Here is a 26,736-nt window from a genome sequence, read left to right as displayed (position 1 = left end):
GGAGTGCTCTCTATGCAGGAGTCCTCCCCTTTTCTCTCAGGGATCTGGGGTGGAGGATGTTCCACCCAGCAGTCCCTTGGAACTGCAGATTGTGGTGGTTCATGGACTCCCAGCTCAACTGCTTGTTCTGTGGTGCTGTGGAGCCTGTGGACCATGGATATGTGGAGTGTGAGCATCTGCACTCCCTTTTTGCTTTCCTCAAGAACCTTCTTTTATGTTTTTGGTTGTACTTCACCCCCATGGTCCTGTTCTTTGGGCACCCAGTGCAGAGGGGGGGGGAGGATAGGTCTGAAGACCTTCTCATGGGTCTGCTCCTGGGCCTGGCCAAACTGGCCAAAACAGGTCCAGGCAGCAGGCCGTGGAGGGGGTCATCATGGCCAATTGCCTGCCCCTGTTCTGTGACTACGTTTGGGCCCGTCTGTCCCTGGAGAAGGAGCACGCAATGTCTAGCAATACCCTCAAGGTTTTCAGGGAGAGGTGGGCACCACGGAGTGTGGAGTGTTTTATTTCCCCCTCTGATTCTATTTTGATTTAATCCCTAACTTCCCTTCCACTTTTTCAATCACTTACTGGATTACTGGAAAAGCACAGCAGGTTAGGCAGTAACCAAGAAGCAGGAAAATCAACATTTCAGGGTGGAGCCCTTCAACTATAACGTCAATTCTCCAGCTCCTTGGATGCTGCCTGATCTGCTGTGCTTTTCTGACAACACACTCTTAACTCTGATCTCCAGCATCTGCAGACCTCACTGTCTCCACTGTTTGTCACTGGCCACCCGGGTGCTTCCTTTCTCCCTGGTGATGAATAAAGTTTTCTGCACTCGTTTTTTCACTGTGTCCTACACCTACACACACATGACATGGGTGCTGGGAAAAATAAGGCCTGAAAAAATAATAAAAAGGGAATTGTCAGAGATGCTGACACTCTCGTAACTGACTCTGAATGAAGCAGTAGTAATGTCAAGAACTGTTCATGCATAAATTTCATAAGGGTGATGAACTAACAGTGCAAATTGAGGCAAATGAATATAATGTTTCAGCCATTACGGAAACGTGATCAAAAGTAAATCAAAACTGGGAATTGACATTCACGGATATTTGACCTTTCGAAGAGACTGGAAAGGATGGAAAGGTGGTGGTGCAGTATTGTTAGTAAACTGTAATAAGAAAGAGGAGAGGTGATGGCCGAGTGGTATCGTTGCTAGACTATTAATCTCGAGGGAAAAAAAACCTGACAAAACTTCAGATGCTGGAAATTAGAAAAAAAACATAAATTGCTGGAAAATCTCAGCAGGTCTGGCAATATCTGTGGAGAGAAATCAGAGTTCATGCTTCAGGTCCAGTGATCAATTTCTGAAGAAGGGTCATTGGACCCTAAATTTCTGTTTTGGTATTAATTCAAAGACTCTAGTAATATTTATTTGTATTCATTCATGGGGATGTAGGAATCACTGGCAAAGTAGCAGTCATTACCCATCCCTAATTGCCCAAAGGGCAGTTGAGAGTCAACTACATTGTTGTCCGTCTGGAGTCACATGTAGACCAAACCAAGTCAGGACAACAAATATCCTTCCTTGATGGACCTTAGTGAACCAGATGTGTTTTTCTGACAATCAGCTTTCATGGTTTCATGGTGATCAGTAGATTCTTAATTCCAGACTTTTTTTTGTGTGTTATCCATGCCCAAAGTAATTATAAAGAAAAAGAATAAATTAAGCTAGGGTTTATCCTCTGGAGAGTTTATCTGGAGAATTAATGATTATAAACAAAGAAATGGCAGAGGCTTTGAAAGCTATTTTGTGTACACTGGTAGAAGATTTAGAAAATATCCATTGAAAATCAAAAAGTAATAGAGAGGGATGGAGTTAAAACAATCACCATCACTAAGAAAAGGGTTCAAAACTGGGCCTAAAAGCTGGCAAGTGCCCAGGGCCAGATGGCTTACATCGTAGGACTTAAAAGAAGTAGCAGCACTGAAGTAGATGCATTGGTTCTAACCTTCCAAAAATGCTTAGATCCTGGAAGGGTGCCAGTAGATTAGAATAGAATAATGTATCAATGCTATTTAAGAAAGAAGGAATGCATAAAGTATCAGAAAATCTCTACAGTATGGAAGCAGGCCATTTGGCCCCTCAAGTCAACACCAATTTTCTGAAGAGCATCCCAACCTGGACACCCCCCCCCAACAACCAAGGTTCCTCATGGGACACTGGTTAGCAAGGTTAGATCTCATGGAATACAAGGAGAACTAGCCATTTGGATACAGAACTACCTTGAAGTTAGAAGACAGAGGATAATGGTAGAAAGTTGCTTATCAGACTGGAGGCCTGTGACCAGTGGAGTGCCACAAGAATTGGCGATGAGTCCACTGCTTTTCGTCATTTATATAAATGATTTGGATATGAACATAGGAGGTATAGTTAGTAGGTTTGCAGATGACACCAAAATTGGAGGTGCTGTGGATAGCGAAGAAGGTTACCTCAGAGTACAATGGGATCTTGATCAGATGAGCGAATGGGCTGAAGAGTGGCAGATGGAGTTTCATTGAGATAAATGCGAGGTGCTGCATTTTGTTAAAGCAAATCAGAGGAGGACTTATACACTTAATGGTAAGGTCCTGGAGAGTTTTGCTGAACAAAGAAACTTTGGAGTGCAGGTTCATAGTTCCTTGAAAGTAGAGTCTCAGGTGGATAAGGCATTTGGTATACTTTCCTTTATTGGTCAGAGCATTGAGTATTGGAGTTGGGAGGTTATGTTGCGGCTGTACAAGACATTGGTTAGGCCACTTGTGGTATATTGTGTGCAATTCTGGTCTCCTTCCTATCGGAAAGATGTAATAAACCTGAAAGGGTTCAGGTGGCACTGTGGCTCAGTGGTTAGCACTGCTGCCTCACAGTACCAGGGACCCAGGTTCAATTCCAACCTCGGGCAACTGTCCGTGTGGAGTTTGCACATTATCCCCATGTCTGTGAGGGTTTCCTCCGGGTGCTCCAGTTTCCTCCCTCAACCCAAAGATGTGCAGGTCTGGTGAATTGGTCATGCTAAATCGCTAGGAGAAAGTGAGGACTGCAGTTGCTGGGGATCAGAGCTTAAAAATGTGTTGCTGGAAAAGCGCAGCAGGTCAGGCAGCATCAAACGAGAAGGAGAATCGACGTTTCGGGCATAAGCCCTTCTTCAGGAAGGCTTATGCCCGAAACGTCGATTCTCCTTCTCCTTTGATGCTGCCTGACATGCTGCGCTTTTCCAGCAACACATTTTCATGCTAAATTGCCCATAGTGTGAGGTGCTTTAGTCAGAGTGAAATGGGTCTGGGTGGGTTCCTCTTCAGTGTGGACTTGTTGGGCCAAATTGCCCGTTTCCAAACTGTTGGGAATCTAATCAGAAGATTTACAGGGATATTTGCGGGGTTGGAGGATTTGAGCTATAGGGAGAGGCTGAATAGGCCAAGCCTGTTTTCCCTGGAGCTGAGGGATGACCTTAGAGGTTTATAAAATCATGAGGGGCATGAATAGGATAAATAGGCAAAGTCTTTTCTCTGGGGTGGGGGAGTTCAGAACTAGATGACATAGGTACACGGTTAGCGGGTAAAGTATAAAAGGGACCTAAGGGGCAACCTATTGACATGGAGGGTGGTGCGTGTATGGAATGAGCTGCCAGAGGAAGTAGCGGAGACTGGTACAATTACAGCATCTGAAAGTGTGTTGCTGGAAAAGCGCAGCAGGTCAGGCAGCATCCAAGGAGCAGGAGAATCGACGTTTCGGGCATGAGCCCTTCTTCAGGATTCCTGAAGAAGGGCTCATGCCCGAAACGTCGATTCTCCTGCTCCTTGGATGCTGCCTGACCTGCTGCGCTTTTCCAGCAACACATTTTCAGCTCTGATCTCCAGCATCTGCAGTCCTCACTTTCTCCAATTACAGCATCTGAAAGGCATCTGGATAGTATATGAATGGAAGGGTTTAGAGGGATATAGGCCAACTGCTGGTAAATTGGACTCGATTAGGTTAGGATAACTGGTCGGCATGAATGGGTTGGACCAAAGGGTCCGTTTCTGTGCTGGTGGCTCATGAGGATATGAATATCTTGCTGAAGGCCCCAACAATTTCCTCTCTTGCTGTTCAAGAGACCCAACACCACTTCTTTCTTGATCTCAAAATACTGTAGCATATAAGCATACTCCACACAAATCTCACTATTCTTCATATCCTTCTCCTCGATGAATATTGACTCAAAGTATTCATTTAGGATCTCACCCACATCCTCTGCCTCCAAGCACAAGTTCCCTCCTTTATTTTTATCTTTATCTTTGAGTCTACCTGCTCCCGAGTTATCCTTTTGTTTTTGATGTATGTATAGAATGCCTTTGGATTCTCTTCCACACGACTTACCAAGGTCATTTCATGGCTCCTTCTGGCTGTCCTAATTCTCTACTTGAGTTCTTTCCTGCTTTCTTTATATCCTTCATGTGCCCTGTCTGATTTTAGCTTCTTAAACCTTACATCGACTTCTTTTTCCCTTCTGACTAAATTCATAGCCTCCCTCATTAAACAAGGGTCCCTTACCCTGCTATTCTCATCCTTCTTCCTTACTGGAACATGCCGGTTCTGAACTCTAATCAGCAGGTCTTTAAAGAATTCCTGCACATCAAATGGGACTTGCCTGAAAACAGCTCCTCCCAATCAACTCCCTAGCTCCTGCCTAATACTGATGTACTTTGCCCTCTCCCAATTTAGTATTTTGCCATAAGGTCCTGACTTATCTTTATTCATAGCTATCTTAAAACCTAAGGAGTTTTGATCTGTTTCCAAAATGCTCTCCCACTGACAGGTCAGACACCTGGCCAGGCTCATCAGCCAGTACAAGGTACAGTATGGCCCCTCCTCGAGTTGGACTATCCACATACTGTTTCAATAAACCCTCTTGGATGCATTTATCAAATTCTGCCCTGTCTCAGCCTCTTGCTCAAAGGGAATCCCAGTCAATATTGGGGAAGTTAAAGTCACCCAAGTTTCTGTAATGACCACAACATCATAATGCCATGTACTGAGCCAGGCTCTAAGCTCATCTGCCTTACCCATAATACTTGAAATAAACACACTTCAACCATTTGTACCATGGTGTTAATTTATCTGTCTCTGCCTGTCCTTCCTTTATGGTTTACTGACCCTAATATGTACCTTCCCCTCAATCCCTCCTCTTGCTAACCTGCTGCTCTGGTTCCCAGCTCTCTGTCACTCCAGTTTCAACCCTCCCAAGTAGCACTTGCAAACCTCCCTGCAAGGATATTGGTTCCCCTTCAGTTTAGATGCAACCCATCCCCCTTGGACAGTTCACTCCTGCCCCAGGAAAGATCCCTAAGATCGAAGAACTTGAAACCCTGCAACAGCTCCTTAGCCATGCTTTTATTACTCCTGTGATTCTATTCCTTGTATCACTAGCACGTAGCACTGGTAGTAACCCAGAGATTACTACCCTCGACGTCTTGCTTTTCAGCCTTTTTGCTAACTCCCTGTACTCACTCCACAGGATCCCATCCCTCTTTCTATCTATGTTGTTGATACCAATTTGCACAATGATCTCTGGATGCTCATCCTCCCCTGAAGAATTTCATGCAACCACTCAGAGATGTCCTTGACCTTGGCACCAGGAAACCAACATACCATCCTGGAGTCTTGAACACAGACACAGAAATGCCCTTACTGTCTGTGCACCTTACTAGCGAGTCGCCTACCACTATCGTTCACTTGGATCTTGCCCGATCCTGCTCAACAGCAGAGCCAGTTGTGGTGCCACAGAGATGTACCTATCAGAGAGAAGAATAGCCACAGGAGACTCCTGTCTGCCTCTCCTGGCAGTCACCAATCTACCTGACTGAAGCCATGGTTTGACCACCTCCCTGTAACTAGTGTCGATCACACTTCACCTGACGATGGAGCAGCACTCTGAAAGCTTGTGATGACAAATAAACCTTTTGGACAATAACCTGGTGTCATGTGTCTTCTGACCCTGTATGCTCCTCAGTGTGTCCAATTGCCACTCCAATCGAACAATGTGGTCTGTGAGGAGCTGCAGCCAGTCACATTTCCTGCAGACATTCTTGTCAGGGACACTAGACTGCTCCCTGATCTCCCAAATCAGGTAGGAGGAACACACCACTGCCATAATTGCCTCCTCTGCCCCTTTACACTAAGAAAGATAAAGGAATCTTACCTTCCTTGCCTTACTCACTGAAACCCAGTATTCACCTAAGGCTGCACATATACTAACCAGCAGCACTAATTGGTTACTTAAATTACAATGCAATCTTTACAAACAGACCAAATACCCTCCGGGCAACAACAAACTTCCTAATATTCTATCTCAATCTCTCTCTTTTTTGGTTAGAGGAGAAGGGAAGTATGGAAAGACTACAGTGATGTGACATTGGGGGCTAAACGTTCTTTGACACCGGGTTCTTCCTCACTGTACTGAGCAGTCGTGGGTCTGGGCTGACTTCTCCCAGAATTGTCTTATTGCCTAAATATACCTTATTCATAGAAATAAATCTTTGTACATGTACAGTTAATGAAGCCATTCAGATCTATACGGTCTTTACTTACAGAGAACAAATTAAGTCTTTGATATTAGCCATTGTCTATATTGACAGTCAACCTCTTGGCCTTTAGCTGAGTTGTCAGCAGGGCCCATTACTGAATGGACTCCTGTTATTCTTGAGCAGAAGGACTTTACACGGTGGACTTTCACCACTGCACTTTGATGGCAGCTGCCCCAAGCTTTAGTGTGTCCCTCAGCACGTAGTCCTGAACCATGGAATGTGCCAGTCTGCAATGTTCAGTCAGGTAGGTAAAAACAATGACTGCAGATGCTGGAAACCAGATTCTGGATCAGTGGTGCTGGAAGAGCACAGCAATTCAGGCAGCATCGACGTTTCGGGAAAAAGCCCTTCATCAGGAATAAAGGCAGAGAGCCTGAAGTGTGGAGAGATAAGCTAGAGGAGGGTGGGGGTGGGGAGAAAGTAGCATAGAGTACAATAGGTGAGTGGGGGAGGAGATGAAGGAGATAGGTCAGGGGGGAGAGGGTGGAGTGGATAGGTGGAAAAGGAGCTACACAGGTTGGACAAGTCCGGACAGGTCAAAGGGACAGTGCGGGCTGGAAGTTTGAAACTTAGGATGAGGTGGGGGAAGGGGAAATGAGGAAGCTGTTGAAGTGTTCCAAGGCGGAAGATGAGGCGTTCTTCCTCCAGGCGTCTGGTGGTGAGGGAGCGGCGGTGAAGGAGGCCCAGGACCTCCATGTCCTCAGCAGAATGTGAGGGGGAGTTGAAATGTTGGGCCACGGGGCGGTTTAGTTGATTGGTGCGGGTGTCTCGGAGATGTTCCCTAAAGCGCTCAGGGTCAACTCCTTCAACTGGAAGACCAGCAGGTTTTGGGCAGACCAAAGAGCATCTTTCACCAGTTGACAATCCTCCAGGCGCAGTTGATGTTCGTCTCTGTGCATGTCCCGGGGAACAGACCGTAGTGCACGGAGTCCTACGTCACAGATCTGCTTGGGATGAGCCTCAATATACACAACTGCATTCTTCTCCAGACTTCTATTGCATAGGCACATTCCAGTATGATAGTCGAGAGCAGCGTGCAGTGGTGCAGACAGTCCAGGCATGCATAAGGAATCTCATAGGCAGAGCCCTTCTCACCACTATGTCTTGGTGCTTGTTGGAAAGTTCTGCCAAATGGTTTTGACAGTTTGCTCAGGGATCCACTCGACAGGATCAACCCTCTCCTTTTCCCGAAGGGTCTCAAGGACACTACATGCTGACCACTTCCTGATGGACTTGTGGTCAAAGTGTTTTTTTTCTTCACCAATTTCTCCACAAAGGACGTAATATGGAATGGTCCAACTACTTGGAGTGCTCCACAGCAGTGAGGCCAGGCCCATCCTTTGCAACCCCGGGGACACCCTGTTGGGGTGGCACGGTGGCTCAGTGGTTAGCACTGTTGCCTCACAGCACTATGGACCCAGGTTCGATTCTAGCCTTGGGCAAATGTCTGTGTGGAGTTTGCACATTCTCCCCGTGTCTGCGCGGGTTTCCTCCGGGTGCTCCGGTTTCCTCCCACAGTCCAAAGATGTGCAATCAGGTGAATTGGCTATTTAAGTTGCCCATAGTGTTAGGTGCATTAGTCAGAGTGAAATGGGTCCGGGTGGGTTACTCTTCAGAGGGTCGGTGTGGACTTGTTGGGCCGAAGGGCCTGTTTCCACACTGTAGGGAGTCTAACCTAATCAAAACTTCAGTATACAGTGACACTTGGTGGTTGTGTACTGGGGCTCCATGCACAGCTTGATGCAGCCACACACAAAGGTGGCCATCAGGGTGAGGGTAGCATTGAATGTACTTTTTCTCCCTTTGTCCAGGTCTTTATACATGGTGTTCCTTTAGATATGGTCCATCATCGATCTCCGCATGGAACATAGAGAAGTACAGCATAGAACAGGCCCTTAGGCCCATTATGTTGTGCCGAGATTTAATCCTAATGTAAAATATAGTAACTTAACCTATGCACTCCACAACTCACTGCTATCCATGTGCAAATCCAGCAGTTGCTTAAATATCCCCAATGACTTTGCTTCCACCACCACAGCTGTCAATGCATTCCATGCATTCACAACTCTCTGCGTAAAGAACCTACCTCTGATGTCTCTTTTATGCCTTCCTCCTAATATCTTCAAAACTATGACTTCTCATACCAATCAATTCTGCCCTGGGGAAAAGTCTCCGGCTATTGACTCTATCTATTCCTCTCATTATTTTGTACACCTCAATCAGGTCTCCTCTCTTCCTCCTTCTCTCCAGAGAGAAAAGTCTGAGCTTATTCAACCTTTCTTCATAAGGCAAGCCCTCCAGTCCAGACAACATCCTGGTAAACCTTCCTTGCACCCTCTCCAAAGCCTCTGTGTCTTGCCTATAGTAGGGCGACCAGAACTGGACACAATACAGGCTTGAACAGATCAAGATTGATGAAGTTGATGTGCTGGAAAGAACAGAACCCTGCAGGACACCACTCACCACTGACCTCCAGTCAGACTACTTTCTATCTACAACCACTCTCTGCCTTCTGTCAGCCAACCAATTCTGAATCCAGACAGCCAAATCTCCTGGTATCCCGTACCTCCTGGTCTCACCAGGGACTTGTAGAGTTGCAGCAAGACCTCGCGGCTCTTAAACTCAATACCCCTGTTAATAAAAGCCAAAACACCATTTGTTTTCTTAACAACCCTATCCACTTGGGTGGCAACTTTGAGGGATCTATGTACTTGCACACCATGATCCCTCTGTTCCTCCGCACTGCCAAAAATCCTGTCTTTAATCCTATATTAGCATTTGAGTTCAACCATCCAAAATCACTTTGCATTTATCCAGGTTGAACTGCATCTGCCATTTCTCAGCCCAGCTTTCCATCCTGTCTATGTCACGCTGTAGCCTGCAATGGCCCTTGATACTATCAATGGCACCTCCAACCTTTGTGTCATTGGCAACCACCCTTCAACCTCCTCATCCAAGTCATTTATAAAAACAACAAAGAGCAGAGGCCCAAGAACAGAGCCCTGCGGGACACCACTCACCACTGACCTCCAGTCTGAATACTTTCCATCTACAACCACTGTCTGCCTTCTGTCAGCCAACCAATTCTGAATCCAGACAGCCAAATCTCCCGGTATCCCACACACTTCCTGACCTTATGAATGAGCCTGCCATGGGGAACCTTATCAAATACCTTGCTGAAGTCCATATACACCACATCCACTGCTCGACCTTCGTCAACCTGTCTCATCACCTCTTCAAAGAACTCAATAAAATTTGAGAGGCAGTACCTCCCTCACAAAGCCATGCTGACTGCCTTTAATCACGCTATGCTTTTTCCAAATAGTCATAAATCCTATCCCTCAGAATTCTTTGCAAATCCTTGCTGACCACAGACGTTAGACTGACTGGTCTGTAATTGCTTGGGATTTCCTTATTCCCCTTCTTGAAAAGGGGAACAACATTTGCCTCCTTCCAATTCTCCAGTGCAACTCCCGTGGAGAGTGAGGAAGCAAAGATCTCTGCCAGTGGCTTAGCAACCTCCTTTCTTGCTTACTGGAGCAACCTAGGATAAGTCTGGTCTGGCCCTGGGGACTTCTCAATCTTAAATGTTTGCCAAAATTTCCAGCACATCAACTTCATCAATCTTGATCTGTTCAAGCCTGTATCCCAGCTCCTCAAAGTTCTCATTCACAACAAGGTCCCTTTCCTTCATGAAAACTGAAGCAAAAAAACTCATTTAGGGCTTCCCCTATCTGCTCAGACACCAATCACAAGTTCCCCACGCTATCCTTGACTGGCCCTCGCTTCTCTCTGATCATTCTCTTATTCCTCACGTTTGAGTAAAATGCCTTTGGGTTCTCCATGATCCTTCCTGCCAAGTGGGCGGCACGGTGGCCCAGTGATTAGCACTGCTGCCTCACAGCGCCAGAGACCCGGGTTCAATTCCCGCCTCAGACGACTGACTGTGTGGAGTTTGTACGTTCTCCCCGTGTCTGCGTGGGTTTCCTCCGGTTTCCTCCCACAGTCCAAAGATGTGCAGGTCAGGTGAATTGGCCATATAAATTGCCTGTAAGGGATAAATGTAGGGGTATGGGTGGGTTGCGCTTTGGCGGGTTGGTGTGGACTTGTTGGGCCGAAGGGCCTGTTTCCACACTGTAATGTAATCTAATCTAATCTAAAGCCTTTTTTGTGCCCCCTCCTGGCTCTCCTCAGTCCATTTCTGAGCTCCTTTCTAGCAAGCCTGCTCCTTAAACAGTCTCCACATGTCTGTTATGCCCTTTCTGTGGAACAATTGCTCCCAGTCTGTACTTCCCAACTCCTGATAGCATCATAATTTCCTTTTCCTCAATTAAATACCTTCCCTTCGTAACTGCTCCTTTCCCTCTCCAAATGTATGGTAAATGTGAGGCAGTTGTTGTCACTGTCACCGCAAGATCTGACACCTGTCCTGGCTCATTGCAGAGCACCAAATCCAAAATGGCCTCTCCCCTTGTCGGTCTGTCTACATACTGAGTAAGGAAACCCTCCTGAACACACCTGACAAAAACAGCTCCATCCAAACCATCTGCACTTAGGAGGTTCCAGTCAATATTGGGAAAGTTGAAGTCACCCATAACACCAACCCTGCTACATCTGAATTTTTCCAAAATCTGCGAGCCTGTGAGTTCTTCAATCTCTCGACTGCTATTAGGGGGTCTGTAGAAAACCCCCAATGAGGTGGTTGCTCCCTTGCTGTTCTTAACTTCCGCCCATACTGACTCAGTGGACAAACCTTCCTCAACAACCTTTGTTTCTGTAGCTGTGATGCACTCTCTGATTAGCAATGCTACACCTCTTTTTCCATCCCCCTTGTTCTTTTTAAAAGTTCTAAACCCTGGAACATCTAGCAACCATTCCTGCCCCTGTGAAACCCAAGTCTCTGTTATGGCCACAACATCATAGTCCCAAGTACTGATCCATGCTGTGAGTTCATCACTCTTATTTCTGACACTCCTTGCATTAAAGCAGACACACTTTAACCAATCCCTTTGTTCCATCACATGAATAACCTTCCCGATAGATTCACTACATCCTTTCACTTTCCATATCTAACGACCCTCCTCTCAGATATGTAGCTCTGGTTTCCTCCCCCCCCCTCCCCCCACCAAGCTAGTTTAAACTCTCCCAAACCATATGAACGAGTCTTCCATCCAGGACATTTGTGCTCCTACAATTCAGGTGCAACCCATCCTTCATGTACAGGTCCCACTTTCCCCATAAGGCATCCCAATGGTCTAGGTATCTGAAGCCCTCCCTCCTGCACCAGCTGTGCAGCCATGTGTTAAGCTGCACTTGCTGCCTGTTCCTCACCTCACTATCTCGCGGCTCCGATAACAAACCTGAGAACACTACTCTACTTGTCCTGCTCTTCAGCTTCCAACCTAACTCTCTGTAGTCACTTTTCAGATTGTCAATCCCTTTCCTGGCTATATCATTGGTGCCAATATGTACCACGATTTCTGTACCACGATTTCTGGCTGCTCACCCTCCCCCTTCAGAATCCTGTAAACCCAATCGGCGACATCCGGGATTCTGGCACCGGGGAGGCAACATACCTTCTGGGAGTCTCGTTCCTGACCACAAAATCTCTTGTCAATCCGTCTAACTATTGAGTCCCCTACCACTAGTGCTTTTATATTCTCCTGCTTCCCTTCTGAGCCTCAGTGCCAGGCTCAGTGCCAGAGACCTGACAACTATGGCTTTTCCCTGGTAGGACATCCCCACCAGCAGTATCTAAAATGGTATACTTATTGCGAGGGGAACAGCTACAGGGGATCCCTGCTTTATCTGTTGGTTCCCTTTCCTCCCCCTGACTGTAACTCAGCTGTTCTTATCCTGCATCTGAGGAGTGACCACCTCCTTGTATATCCTCTCAATTTCTCCCTCAGCCTCCCAGATGACCCGCAGTTCATCCAGCTCCACCTCCAGGTCCCTAACTTGGTTTTCAAGGAGCTGGAGTTGGATGCACTTCCCGCAGATCTGGTCAGCAGAGACATGTATCGCTGACTAGTTTGTTTGCATTCTCTACGCACTGGTTTCTGCTGATTTTACTGTCATCCTCCCTTTGTCCACTGGTAGTATCACTATGTTCTTGTCCCTTTGAGTTTCTCCACTGCTTTCCTTTCCTCTGTGGCGAGTGTGCTCCTGTTTTCTTTTCCGCTTAGACTATCACCTGTCTGATAGACTGTTGTGTTTCTTCATCCAGTCCTTGCTTTTTAGTGTGGCCTCTTGTGCTGCAGGAAGTCAGTTCTTCTGGCATCTTTGTAGTTAAAATTTAGTCCACATACCAGGATGGATTTCTCTGAGTCTGTGAGTGGTCTGTCTGAGAGGTTCTTTATCCATGTCTCTGTGTTGTCTGTATCATTGTTTTGGGTGAGTGTTGATAGGTTTTCTTGGAGTGCTTGTCTTTTTTCAGTTTTGATCCTGTGTTGCTGTATAGTGATGGCTTGTTCATGTCATCTACCTGTCCATTCTTTTTTTATTTCAAGTGTTAAATTTGCATGGTTTAAATAGGTAATAATGGTTCTATTCATCACTAAGAACTTCCTGGGGTGTGGAAGAAGTGAGGTCGCAAATTTTACAGAAAGTGAGCAAGGCAAAGCTTTCAGAATTGACACCCAGCTGGAATTGGGTTGAAATTAGAGAATATTTCATCATGTTCCTGATCCTTTGGTTTGTTGATGATGGACAGAATTTAGTTAATTAGCAATTGAATACTTGCTGTATAATTCACACTTCCTGATCTCCTTCTGTATTCACCATACTTGTATAATTGGTCCAGTTAGTTTTCAGGTCAAAGAAAACACTTAGGATGTTGTTGAATGGGCATTCAAGGGAGGTATTAGATTCATTGTCTTTGGATAAGTTAATTAACTGGCTCTTTTGCTTTTATTTATTTATGGGATATGGATAATGCTAGACAGAAGTGGGTATTGCAGATGCTGCAGATTAGAGTCAGGATTACAGTGGTGCTGGAAAAGCACAGCAGATCAGGCAGCATCTGAGGAGCAGGATAATGCTAGTTAGACCAGCAATTATTATTCATCTCTAATTGCCTTCGAGGAGATGGTGGTAGACAACGTATGTAAAACTATATTATTCAGTTTGTATTGCCTCTGCTTGTCTTTCTTAACTAAAACATATAATTTCACATCTCCCAGAACTTTGCAGACAGATGGGTGACAGTGAGGGGGACTGGGAGGAAGCAGCCAGTGCAGGGACCCCTTGCGGCCGTTCCCCTCAAGAACAAATATACCATTTTGGATACTTGTGGGGACGACGACTTACCAGGGGTAAGCAATGGGGTTCAGGCCTCTGGCACGGAGCCTGTCCCCGTTGCTCAGAAGGGAAGGGTGGAGAAGAGCAGAGCAATAGTAATTGGGGACTCGATAGTTCAGGGCACAGATAGGCAGTTTTGTGGGGGCGAGAGAGATTCACGTTTTGGTATGTTGCCTCCCAGGTGCAAGGGTACGTGATGTCTCTGATCGTGTTTTCTGGGTCCTTAAGGGGGAGGGGGAGGGGGAGCAGCCCGAAGTCGTGGTCCACATTGGCACCAATGACATAGGTAGGAGGAGGGCTGAGGATGTTAGGCAGGCTTTCAGGGAGCTAGGTTGGAAGCTCAGAGTTAGAACGAACAGAGTTGTTGTCTCTGGTTTGTTACCCGTGCCACGTGATAGAGAGTCGAGGAATAGGGAGAGAGAACAGTTAAATGCGTGGCTACAGGGATGGTGGAGGAGGGAGGGATTCCGGTATTTGGATAACCGGTATAGGACAGATGTTAGGGGTAGGTTCTTTACTCAGCGAGTCGTGAGCTCATGGAATGCCCTGCCAGTAGCAGTGGTGGACTCTCCCTCTTTATGGGCATTTAAGCGGGCATTGGATAGGCATATGGAGGATAGTGGGCTAGTGTAGGTTAGGTGGGCTTGGATCGGCGCAACATCGAGGGCCAAAGGGCCTGTACTGTGCTATATTCATCTATGTTCTATGTTCTATGTTAAGTTTACCTGCCATGTATTTGCCTGTTTCACCAGACTGTTTTTGTCCTCCTGAACTCTCTTACAATCCTCCTTGTTTGTTACATTTCTGATTTTTGTGTTATCTTCAAACTTTGAAATTATGTTCACTATACCTAAATCTATGTGACTAATATAGATTAACAGGTGAAGTAGATTTTATCCAAGGCTTAGTTAGCTCATTTGGCTGGGTAGCTGTGGTGCTTGTAAAGCACAGCAGGTCAGGCAGCATCCAAGGAGCAGAAAAATCAACATTTCGGGCAAAAACCATTCCTGATGAAGGGCTTTTGTCTGAAACATCGATTTTCCTCAGATGCTGCCTGACCTGCTGTGCTTTTCCAGCACCACACTCGACTCTAATCTCTAGCAACTGCAGTCCTCACTTTCGACTAGCTGTTTTACAATGCAGAGTAGTGCTAACAACATTTGTGCTATTTCCACATCAGCTGAGGTTATCGTGCAGGACACATCTCTCCTTCCCAAACTTTTCCTTTAACCACCGGTAATCATTTATCTCTAACGGGTAAGCAGCCTTATGGTCTCGTAAGACTATGACAAGTCTACCTTTAGTCATTATACTAACCTCTGGTGGACATCACAGTGTAAAGTATAACAGGATAGCACGTTTGTAGTTTGAAAAACACCATCTTTCACCACTAATTTTCAGTTTTATGTTTTTCAGCAAAATCTTCATCCATGTTATCATTGCCCTTTTAATCCCATGGACTTGAATTTTGCTAAAAAATCTATATTGTATTTATACATGCGTTTCATCATGGGAAATCTCCAGCTTTCTAATTTTACTAAACATATTAAATGAACTAAAACTGGTTTTTAAAAATGTCGAGAGATGGATTTTTTTGACAGTGTGGAATGAGTTTGAACAATAATCATGTTAGTTGAAATTTATCTCATGTTTTGTCCTGTATGCTTGAATATAGAGCGTCGACGAGTTGTATTTACAGAAGTCCCTCAAGAAGAAAATGCACCTTTCAGGATTCCCAGCAAAATTAAAGATGATAGCCAACAGATTAAAAAATATGAGGAGCTTGAAAAGGTAGAAAAAGCTTTTTAAATGGACTGACTGGTTTATAAAAGATTATTGTATCCTATGTAGACTTTTATTCCCACATTTCCTGGTCTGTTGGGTTTGCTCTGGATATCATAACCCAAGGCAGAGCAAACAATGGAATATACCTACTGTTCATTATTAAAACAAAATACAATACAAAATATTGCAAAAATCTTACCCATACAATGCTTCCAATCAGAAGTAAACTGGATTCTGCAGATTTAACAAGGATCAGACTGGAACAGGTGTCCAAACCTTCAGTCACTCATCAGTTGGCTGTTAAGTTTGTAATTCACTGTGAACCAAGAATTAAGCACAAGGGAGGCACAGGTAAACTGCGAACACAAACATTTTATTTTGGTTGCTCACATCTCCATAGCTGGCTTTAGACTGAACCCCTGGATTCATGCCTTGTGAGTCACCAGACCAGCTCTCTTAAAGGGACAGTACCCCAACTTCATACATAATGATCTTCTGAGCTGGCTAACTATAATTCTGATACAGGTTTGCTTATACTCTTTTTCCATACAAACAGACTGTATATTCAAACTCTGACACTTTCCAGTCTCCAGCAAATAATTGGCTTGACTACTGGTAAACTTTACAAAACATGTCATGTTTATTATGGTTGTATTATGACACAGCAGTGAACCCTTCTGTTAATTAAACCAACCACCCAGAAAAACTCACCTCGCCGCATAATCTGTTAAAATACGAGTTACAGAGAACTCACAAATTCCTGTTAAGGCTCCAAATATTTCCTCTCTCGCTTCCCTCATTAACCTGGGATAGATCCCGTCTGGACCTGGGGAGTTGTCCACCTTAATGCCTTTAGAATACCCAACACTTCGTCCCTCTTTAAGCTGACTTGACCTAGAGTAATTGAACTTCTATCCCTAACCTCAACATCCATCATGTCTCTCTCTTCAGTGAATACTGATGCAAAGTAATCATTAAGAATCTCACCTAAATTACTCTGACTCCACGCATAGCTTTCCTCCTTTGTCCTTGAGGTGGGCCAACCCTTTCTCTAGTTACCCTTTTGCTCCTTATATACGAATAAAAGGCTTTGGGATTTTCCTTAACCATGTGTGCTAAAGATATTTCATTAGTCTTCAAGAATAACTTAATTGCTTAAAATGTCTTTCTTTCTCAGAAAACCAAGAAAAATCTATTTAATTTTGTCATTTTCCTTGAGTGTGTGTATGTGTTTTTATGTATGTTTTTGGATATTTAAAGGCATAAGCATTTATACTTTCATTTTACTGGCTGTGCATTTGCCAATTATTGATTTGTTATTGATAGATATCCATAATTGTGTTTTTTAAGAAACTTGGTTTTCAGATCTTGCAGCTTAAAATTTGATTAAGATAAGGTATTTCATTGGTCACCTTGTTGGCTGGAAAAAATATTTTTATTTGATGATGTGATCTGTGGAGTAATGGGTCTAGCCTGGGTTGCTACACTTGCAATAACCTTTAAGGCAGATTGTGAAAGCTTTAATAGCTATGCAAACATGATAAAATAACTAGGACTAATGTAGTCCATTACTGGTGGAAACACAAGAGATTATACTGGAGAACAGGGAATGATAGAAAAATCAAACCATCACTTTGCATCTGTCTTCAAGGAAAAACATACAGAAAATCTCACAGAAATATAAGACAACCAATGGACTTGTGAAATGGAAGCATTAAACTAACTTAACATCAGTGATTAGGTAGTATTGTAAAAATTAACTGGGCTGAAGTTCGACAAATCCCCTCAACCAGATGATCAGATCCATCATGGAATATTAAAAGAGGTGGCTATTGAAATAATGGGCGCATTGATGGTGATCTTTCAATATCTATAGTTTCTGGAAATCATCCTGAAGTCTGCAAAGTTGCAAATCTAACCTCAATCTTTAAAAAGGGAGGGAGATGGAAAATGGAAATCTACCAGCTAAATAGTTTGAAGACAGTTGGGAAAATATTAGAAATTATCATAAAGTATGTGATAATTGAACACTCAGGAAATAATGACACAATTGGGCGGTGTCTACATGGATTTATGAAGAAGTAATCATGTTTGAAAAGCCTTTCAGAATTTTTGAAGATTATGATTATTATTGTTAGCCAACTATCTATTTATCACATTCTTATTATTCAAGAGTTCATTTTGAAACTTTTTTTGGACCTATATTCTCTCGGGTTTCAAACAATGAAATGTGATCTCAACAAAGCTTGTAAAATTCTGACAGAGCATAACGGGGTGGATACAGGTAGAATTTTTGCCTTGGTTGTTCAGTCTATAACCTGGAACAGAACCTCAGATTAAGGTGTCGGCATTTAAGATTGAGATATGGAGGAATTTCTTTAAGAAGGTAGTGATTTTTAGAATTCCCTTTAATCTATAAAAAATCAATAACAGAACATGGATAAGATAGAAATTTATAGGTTTCTGGAGTCTGACTAGCATGAATGATGGTTTTCTTTGTCAGTGAATCAAGGGTTTCAGGAAGATGGCAGGAGAATAGGGTGGAGAAACATTATCAGCCATGATCAAATGGCAGAGCAGACATGATGGGCTGAATGGCCTAATTCTAGTCCTATATCTTATGTTCTAGATTTATAGATTCATACAGCACAGAAAAGGCCCTTTGGCTTATCAAGTCTGCACCAACATAGCTATCACGAAATATGCATTGATCCCAATTTTCTCACTTGTCCCATATCCTTGAATATAATAATATTCGAAGTGCTCATCCACATATTTTTTAAAATTTGTAAAGTTTCCAACCTCCAGTACCTTTTCAGCAAGTTCATTCCAGATTCCCATCTCCTGCTGAGTCAAAAAGTTTTTTCCCCCAAATTCCTTCTGAATCTCCTGCCTCTTACACTAAGACTATGGCCTCCCATAATTGTCTCCTCAACCAAGCCACTCTCTAATCACCCTGTCTGGATGTAGTTTTGCTCGCTAAGCTGGAAGGTTCATTTTCAGATGTTTCATCACCATGCTAGGTAACATCTTCAATGAGCCTCCAAACGAAGCCAGGCTGAAGATGAACCTTCCAGCCGAAGGGCCTGTTTCCACACTGTAAGTAATCTAATCTAATCAAACCTACATCCAGAATCTCAACCTGAGCTACAAATCTTCTCAAAACTCACTAATACCCTGTCTATACCCCTCATATCTTATACACCTCAAACATGTCCCCCTTCAGTCTTCTTTGCTTGAGAAGAAACAATCCAAGTCTATCTAGTCTCCCCTTAAAGCTCAAAATTTTCCATCCCAGGCAACATTCTGGTAAATGTTCGCTGTACCCTTTCTGGAGCTCTCACATCCTTCCCATAGTGAGGTGACCAGAACTGTACACAGTACTCCAGCAGTGGCCTGACCAGTGCTCTGTACTACTCTGATATTACCAACGTTACTCTTTTACTGTATGCCACGACTGATGAAAGCAAATGACCAATATGCTTTCTTAACTATCCTAATCACATGCTCTGCTAACTTCAAGGATCTGTGAATAATTAACCCAAAATCCTTCTGTTTCTTTAAGCTACCCAGTATCCCGCCATTAAATAAATACTCCCTAATTTTGTTTATTCTTCCAAAGTGCACTTTGTGCAAACCTTGCACTTATCAGAGTTAAATATCATCTGCCGCGGTCTGCACATTTGATCAACCCATTTACCTCTTCCTGTAACCATCTTCTTTGCTATTAATCACTCCACCAATCTTGGTGTCATCTGAAAATTTGCTTCACATTCCCTCTCCTTACATTTTCATCCATATAATTTATGTATATAACAAACAATAAGTGTCCCAGTACTGATGCTTGTGGCACACTGCTGGACGCCAGCCTCCAGTCACTCAAACAAACTTCTAATACTACCTTTTTTGACCCATTACTAAACAAGTTTCTGATTCGGCTTGCCAAGTTTCCCTGAATTCCATGTGCTTTAACCTTCTCAATCATTGGTGGGGGACCTTGTCAAACATTTTGCTAAAATCCATGTAAATGGTATCAACTGAACTTGACTCATTAACACGCTTGATTACATTTTCAAAATATTATTAAAAAATTGTTAGGCATGACTTCCTTCTGACAAAACCATGCTGACTATCCCTAATTAACCCATTACTTTTCAAATGGCTATTAATTTGTTTCTTCAGAATTTTCTCCAATAGTTTCACTACAAATGACGTGAGACCTACTGATCGGTAATTTCCTGCTTCTTTTCTACCACTCCTCTTATAAATTGGAACCACGTTAGCCATCCTTCAGTCCTCTGGCATTTCCCCCATGGCCACAGAGGAATTAAAAATTTGTGTCAGAGCCCCTGCAATTTCCTGCCTCACCTCCCACAGCAGCCTGGGATGAAATAAGCAGAGAGATCTGGGAGTTTAGATCCTTTGGTGAGCAGAGAGATCTGGGAGCTCAGGTCCATTGTACCCTGAAGGTGGCTGCACAGGTGGATAGAGTGGTCAAAATAGCATATGGTATGCTTGCCTTCATCGGATGGGGTATTGAGTATAAGAGCTGGCATGTCATGTTAAAATTGTGCAAGAATTTGGTTCGGCCGCATTTAGAATACTGTGTACAGTTCTGGTCACCACATTATCTAAAGGATGTGGATGCTTTGGAGAGGGTGCAGAGAAGGTTTCCGAGGATTGTGTCTGGTATGGAAGGTGCTATCTATGAGGAGAAGTTGAGTAGGTTAGGATTGTTTTCATTATGAAAAAGGAGATTGGTGGGGATCTGATTGAGATCTACAACATCATGAAGGGTATAGACAGAGTAAATAGAGATGAGCTTTCTCCCAGGGTGAGGGATTCAATAACGAGAAGTCACGCGTTCAGGGTGAGAGGTGAAAAGTTTGAGGAGGATATATGCGGCAAGTACTTTACACAGAGGGTGATAGGTGCCTGGAATGTGTTGCCAGCAGACATAGTAGAGGCAGGCACGGTAGATTCATTTAAGGTGTGTCTGGACAGAGGGACACAGATGCTTAGGAATTGGGTGATAGGTTTAGATAGTGGATTTGGATCGGCTCAGGCTTGGAGGGCTGACGGGCCTGTTCCTGGGTTGTAAATCTTCTTTGTTCTTTGTTCTTTGGAATTCATCCAGGCCAGGGAATTTGCCTGTTTTTAAGGTTGGCAGAGCCTCCAATATCTCCCCATTTCCTATGTCAAAGTGTGCAAGTTCCTCTTGGTCCCTTTTCCTGAATTCCAAATCTACATTCTCCTTTTCTACAGTGAAGACAGAATAGAAGTATTCATTCGACATCTTTCCAATATCCTGCAGCTTCACACGCAGGATTCCCCTTTGGTCCCGATGGGCCCAAATCTTTCCCTGGTTAACCTCTTCCTTTTAATGTATTTATAAAATGCCTTAGGATTCTCCCTAATCATATTCACAAGTCCTTTTTCATGTCCCTTTTTGCTCTTCTAATTGCTTTCTTAAGTTCCATCCTGCACTTCCTGTATTCTTTTAGGGCCACAGTTGAATTGCTCCCTTTAGACTTGCCAAAAGCCCGGCTCTTCTTCTTTATCCAGTCCTGAATTGTCCTCGACATCCAGGGGTTTTGGTCTAAGTGTTGTTGAGGGAGGCAATGAACTATGATTTAATTGAGCAGTAGAGCAAACTTGATAACCTGATGGCATACTCCTATTCACATATTCCTTTTCTGTCTTCATATCTGTAATACTCTCTTTAATCTGCCAACCAGACAGATCCTCCTTGCATCTCCGAGTTGTGTATCTTCTGCAACTGACCTTTTCTGAGTGTTGAGGATATTCTTCAGCTGTCTCTGGCTGTGGCCTTTTACCTCAGATTTTTCCGCTGGATAGCCTGCCTTTGTCTTTATATCTGGTCAGCTGTTGTGTGAGGAATAGAGTTAAAATATCCTAATAGCATTTGGCTATTGAATTTAGCAAGCTCCAGCTCTCCTGGAAATACTCATTTCCTGTAAATATCCAAACTCAAAATTCATAATGTGTAATGGATAGAGGGTGAAAGCACAAATGAATTATTCTCAGAGTAAGATATGTGCAAGGGTTTGAATGTTCCCTTTTGAGACTGCAAAATTCTATTAATACATTAATATTAGTCAATGACAATGTAGTGAATAGATAATCAGGAACTAGTTATTTATTTTTAAAATTGTTTTTATCTTCTTTACCTATTTGTGTTTTCCAGGATATTAAGGAACTTTATGCATATTTTAGCCATCAATTGCTAGATGCTTTAGTGAAATCTACACATCTGTCACTGGAAATTTTCAAACGAAGAGTTTTCAAGTAAGTTTTTTTTACTGAATTTCTATTTCTTAACTCTATCTTTTTAGATGTGGTAATAATTCTATAAAATACATTTTTCCAAAATTACACTTGCCTAAGTGGATTTAATAATTTGTCCAAAACATTTAGTGGCTGACAGGCAGTGGCCAGTAATATAAAGAAGTGCGACAGTCTCTACAACTTATAAAGATTTCCTTAGGATACAAACGACTAATGAGAAACGTGAATCCGCTGTGGCTAACAAAAAGAAGTTAAAGATTGCATGGGGTCAAAATAGCATCTTGTTAGGATGCCAGAAAAAGTGATAAGTCCAAGGGATTTTCTAAATGTAAAACCGCTAATACTTTCTCTACCCTCGCAGTTATCACATCCAATAATTCACACTCCTCCTTCAGAGCCACAATATTCTGCATTGGCCACCTCTATTGTGAAAATAGATGTAAATTATTTATTTAGAACTATACAAACATTTTCCACATCTACGCATGTTATATTTTTGGTCTTTTTGTGGACCTTACTCTTTCTTTCGTTATCCTTTTGCTCCTAACATTTTGAGTTCGCTGTGATTTATTTTGCCAATATTGTTTCACACCCTCTCTTTGCTTTCCTAAATTCCTTTGTATCCATTCACTTCCTATAATCCTGTAGGCTTTCTATAGCAGAATTCTTAGTATTGGGCATAAGCTTTATTTTTGGCTTATCTTACTTTGTAAGCTCCTTGATAGCTAGGTGTCTCCACATTTGGCTGTTGCACATTTTTCACTTTTGAGAACAAATTACCTCTGAGCCACTTGAATCTCCCCTTTGGATACCTCCCACAACTCTGGCATGGATGTACCTTCAGGTAACCATTTCCAGTTCACTTGCTAATTTCATTCCTTCATTAGTAAAATTGGCCTATATATTTATGGGATGTGGATGTTGCTGGCTGAGCCAGCATTTATTGCCCATCTCTAATTGTCCTTGGACTTGGATAGAAGGCTCTATAGCCAAATTTGATGATGACAGAAAAAGAGGCAAGATGGTAAATTGCAGGATGGTAATAGGCAGGATGGAAATAAGAATCTTACAAATTGGTATAAATAGGTTAGGAGAGTGGCCAAAATGTGGCAGATGAGTTTAATGTGGATAAGTATGAGCTTATGCATTTTGGTTGGAAAAATGGGAAAGCGACCTGTTATGTTAATGGAGATAGACTTTGGGGTGCTCCGATGCAGAGGGATCTGGTTGTCCTCATTCGTGAGTCACAGAAAACTAGCATGCACATACAGCAGATAATAAAGAAAGGGAATGAAATGTTGGCTTTTATAGCTACAGGAATAGAATATTAAGGTAAGGAAGTAATGTTGCAACCATACAAGGTATAGATGAGACCGCGCCTGGAGGAATGTGTACAAGTTTGGACCCCTTGTTTGAGGAAATATGCAGTGGCATTGGAGGCAGTTCAGAGGAGATTGACTAGATTGATCCCAAGGATGAGGGGTTTGTTGTGTGAAGAGAGATTGAACAGTTCAGGCCAGTTCAACTCTCTGGAATTTAGAAGAATGAGGGCAGATCAAATTGAGATATTGAAGAAGATAAGATGTGTGGATAAAATAGAAGTGGAGCAAATGCTTCCCATTGTGGAGCATTCTAGGATGAGAGGTCACAATCTCAGGATAAGGTGTAGCAATTTTAAAACAGAGTTGAGGAGAAATTACTTCTCCCAAAGGGTTTTGAATCTGGAATTCGCTACCCCAAAATGCGATGGATGCGGGGACAGTGAGTAAATTTAAGGAGGAGTTAGACAGATTTTTAGTTGGTAATGGGTTGAAGGGATTAGATTAGATTACATTACATTACAGATTAGATTACATTACAGTGTGGAAACAGGCCCTTCGGCCCAACAAGTCCACACCGACCCGCCGAAGCGCAACCCCTACATTTACCCCTTACCTAACACTACGGGCAATTTAGCATGGCCAATTCACCTGACTTGCACATCTTTGGACTGTGGGAGAAAACCGGAGCACCCGGAGGAAACCCACGCAGACACGAGGAGAACGTGCATACTCCACACAATCACTCGCCTGAGGCGGGAGTTGAACCTGGGTCTCTGGCACTGTGAGGCAGCAGTGCTAACCACTGTGCCACCGTGCCGCCCACGGATATGGCATGAAAATATGGGTGAGGAGCATATCAGCCATGATTGAATGGGCTGAATGGCCTAAATCTACTCCTATATCTTATGAACTTATGAGCTTTGAGAAGGCACTGGAGAGTTGCCTGTTGAACTACTGCAGTGCATATCGTGGCTGTCAGCGGCAGTGCTGTTAGGGAGGAGCTTTGATCCAGTGACACTGAAGGCATAGCAGTACATTTTAAAATCAGGAAGGTGAGTGGCTTTGATGGGAACTTGCAGATGGCAATGTTCCCATGCATCTGCTGTTCTTTATCTTCTCTTTGGCAGAAATCATAGGTTTGTTAGGTGCTGTCTGAGGAGTCTACATTATAGAAATGGTACATATTGCTGCTACTGTGTGACACTCGTGAATACAATGAATGGTGAAGGTAGTGGATAGAGTCCCAGTCAAGTGGTCAGCTTTATCCTGGATGGAATTAAGCTTCTGGAGTGTTGTTGGAGCTACGCTCATCCAGAAAAGTGGGGAGTATTCCATCACACTCCTGATTTGTGTCTTGTAGATGGTGGATAGGCCGAGGGGAGTCAGGAACTGTGTTAATTGCAGTAGGATTCCTAGTCTCTGACCTGCTATTATAGCCACAGTATTTATGTAACTCATCTAATTTGGTTTCTGGTCAATGGGATCCCCAGAATTGTGATAGTGTGGGATTCAGCAATGGTAATTGAACCCATTGAACATTAAGATGTGATGGTTTGAATCATTCCTGTTGGAGAAGATGATTGTCTGGCACTTCAATGGCACAAGCTTCTTTCTCAACCCAAGACTAGATTTTGTTGGGGATTTGCTGTACACAGAGTGCTTCAGTATTGAGGAGTCACAAATTGTACTGGCCACATTAGATACAAGCACTCCGGAGACAATGCTGAATTTTATTGTTAATGTCTACCCTTATTGAAAGGAAGATTCCAGGATATGAAGATGGATTCATGTTGTCCTAATTATCAGGATACAACTGTCTCTGTATTAGTGTCTGAAATGTTTTGGTCTGAATGACATCATTGAGCATTGGAAAAGATCATTTGGTGTGACAAAGCCTGACATCTCTTTAGTTCAAGGTGTTAAATGAACTACAAATTTTCCTTTCACAAAAATATTTTAGTCAGAAATCTGACATTGCCACCGTGATCAATCAGTCTTTCCAAGTGAGGCATTAGGTAGGAATCTAAAACAAAAACATAAATTGCTGGATAAACTCAGTCAGTCTGGCAGAATCTGTGCAGAGAAAGCAGAGTTAATATTTCAGGTCCAGTGACCTTTATTTGGAACTGACTGTAACTAGGAAACATTTGCTGACGATGGGATGGGGGAAGGTGGAGATGGCACCCAGAGAGAGGACACAGCAGTTAGACAGACAAAGGAAAGGGTAGTGGTTCGCCTGGAAAAATCAATACCTGCTGAAGGGGCCATTAGTAGCTGACAATGGGTTGGTTGTGATAACAGCCCGTGTGATGATGAGGCCTGGTGTGTAGTGGTGAGGTAACGACATGGGAGAAGATGCTTGATATTGAGTCCTGAAGGTTGCAGGGTCCCCAGGTGGAAAATGTTGTTCTTCCAGCTTGTGCTAAGCTTCCCTGGAGCATTTTCCAAGCCTGAGACAGAAATGTTGGCCAGAAATGTTGGTGGTGTGTTGAAATGGTAGGCAACTGGAGAGTCAAAGTCATTTGCACAAAAATTCAATTCTAGAGAAGGATCGCTGGACCCAAAATGCTAACTATGCTTTCTCTCCACAGATGTTGCCAGACCTGCTGAGTTTCTCCAGCAATTTCAATTTTTGTTTCAGATTTCCAGCATCCAAAGTTCTTCATTTTGTTTGGTTTAAGTAGGAGTCTATTTTTGTTACTATATTGATCTTTAGGAGCTGGAGCTGGCTATTCATCCCCTTGAGCCTCGTCTGCCATTTTAGATCTTGGCCATTCATCTAACTCATTGCCATAGTCCCATGCTATCCTCATATTCCTTGATGCCATGCATAACTAATAATCTATTGATGTCTGTTCTATCAAACTTAACAACTGATATTTCACACCCTCTAAAAGAAGGAATTCCAAATATTTACAAATCTTTGAGTAAAGTCATAGATGGTATCATGATAGAGTTTTACAACATACAAAATGAGCCTTTGGCTCTTCATGTCTGTACTAATCATCAAGCATATAAACATGCTGGACTCTCACCATGGATATCCAATCCCTCTACACCTCCATCCGCCATGACCAGGGCCTCCAAGCTCTCCGTTTTTTCCTCTCCAGAAGTCCACAACAATACCCTTCCACCAACACTCTCATTCGTTTGGCTGAACTGGTCCTCACCCTTAACAATTTCTCCTTCGAATCCTCCCACTTCCTCCAGACCAAAGGGGTAGCCATGGGCACCTGTATGGGCCCCAGCTATGCCTGTCTCTTTGTTGGCTACGTAGAACAGTCGATCTTCCGTAATTACACCGGCACCACTCCCCACCTCTTCCTCCGCTACATTGATGACTGCATTGGCGCCACCTCGTGCTCCCGCGAGGAGGTTGAGCAATTCAACTTCACCAACACATTCCACCCCGACCTTAAATTCACCTGGA

General features: G+C 43.4%; 1 protein-coding gene across 1 annotated transcript in view; it reads left to right on the top strand.

Moving 5' to 3' along the window:
* LOC122540182 (dynein axonemal heavy chain 8-like) overlaps positions 1-26,736 on the top strand; it is a 1,320,893-nt gene that overhangs the window by 479,548 nt on the left and 814,609 nt on the right. The window contains exons 23-24 of the mRNA XM_043675532.1: positions 15,566-15,681; positions 21,884-21,984. Of these exons, the coding sequence (XP_043531467.1) occupies positions 15,566-15,681; positions 21,884-21,984 (217 nt within the window). The remainder of the gene's footprint in view (positions 1-15,565; positions 15,682-21,883; positions 21,985-26,736) is intronic.

This window comes from Chiloscyllium plagiosum, chromosome 3 (assembly GCF_004010195.1).
Source record: "Chiloscyllium plagiosum isolate BGI_BamShark_2017 chromosome 3, ASM401019v2, whole genome shotgun sequence".
Classification (NCBI taxonomy): domain Eukaryota; kingdom Metazoa; phylum Chordata; class Chondrichthyes; order Orectolobiformes; family Hemiscylliidae; genus Chiloscyllium; species Chiloscyllium plagiosum.
This window is presented reverse-complemented; position numbering and strand designations above follow the sequence as displayed.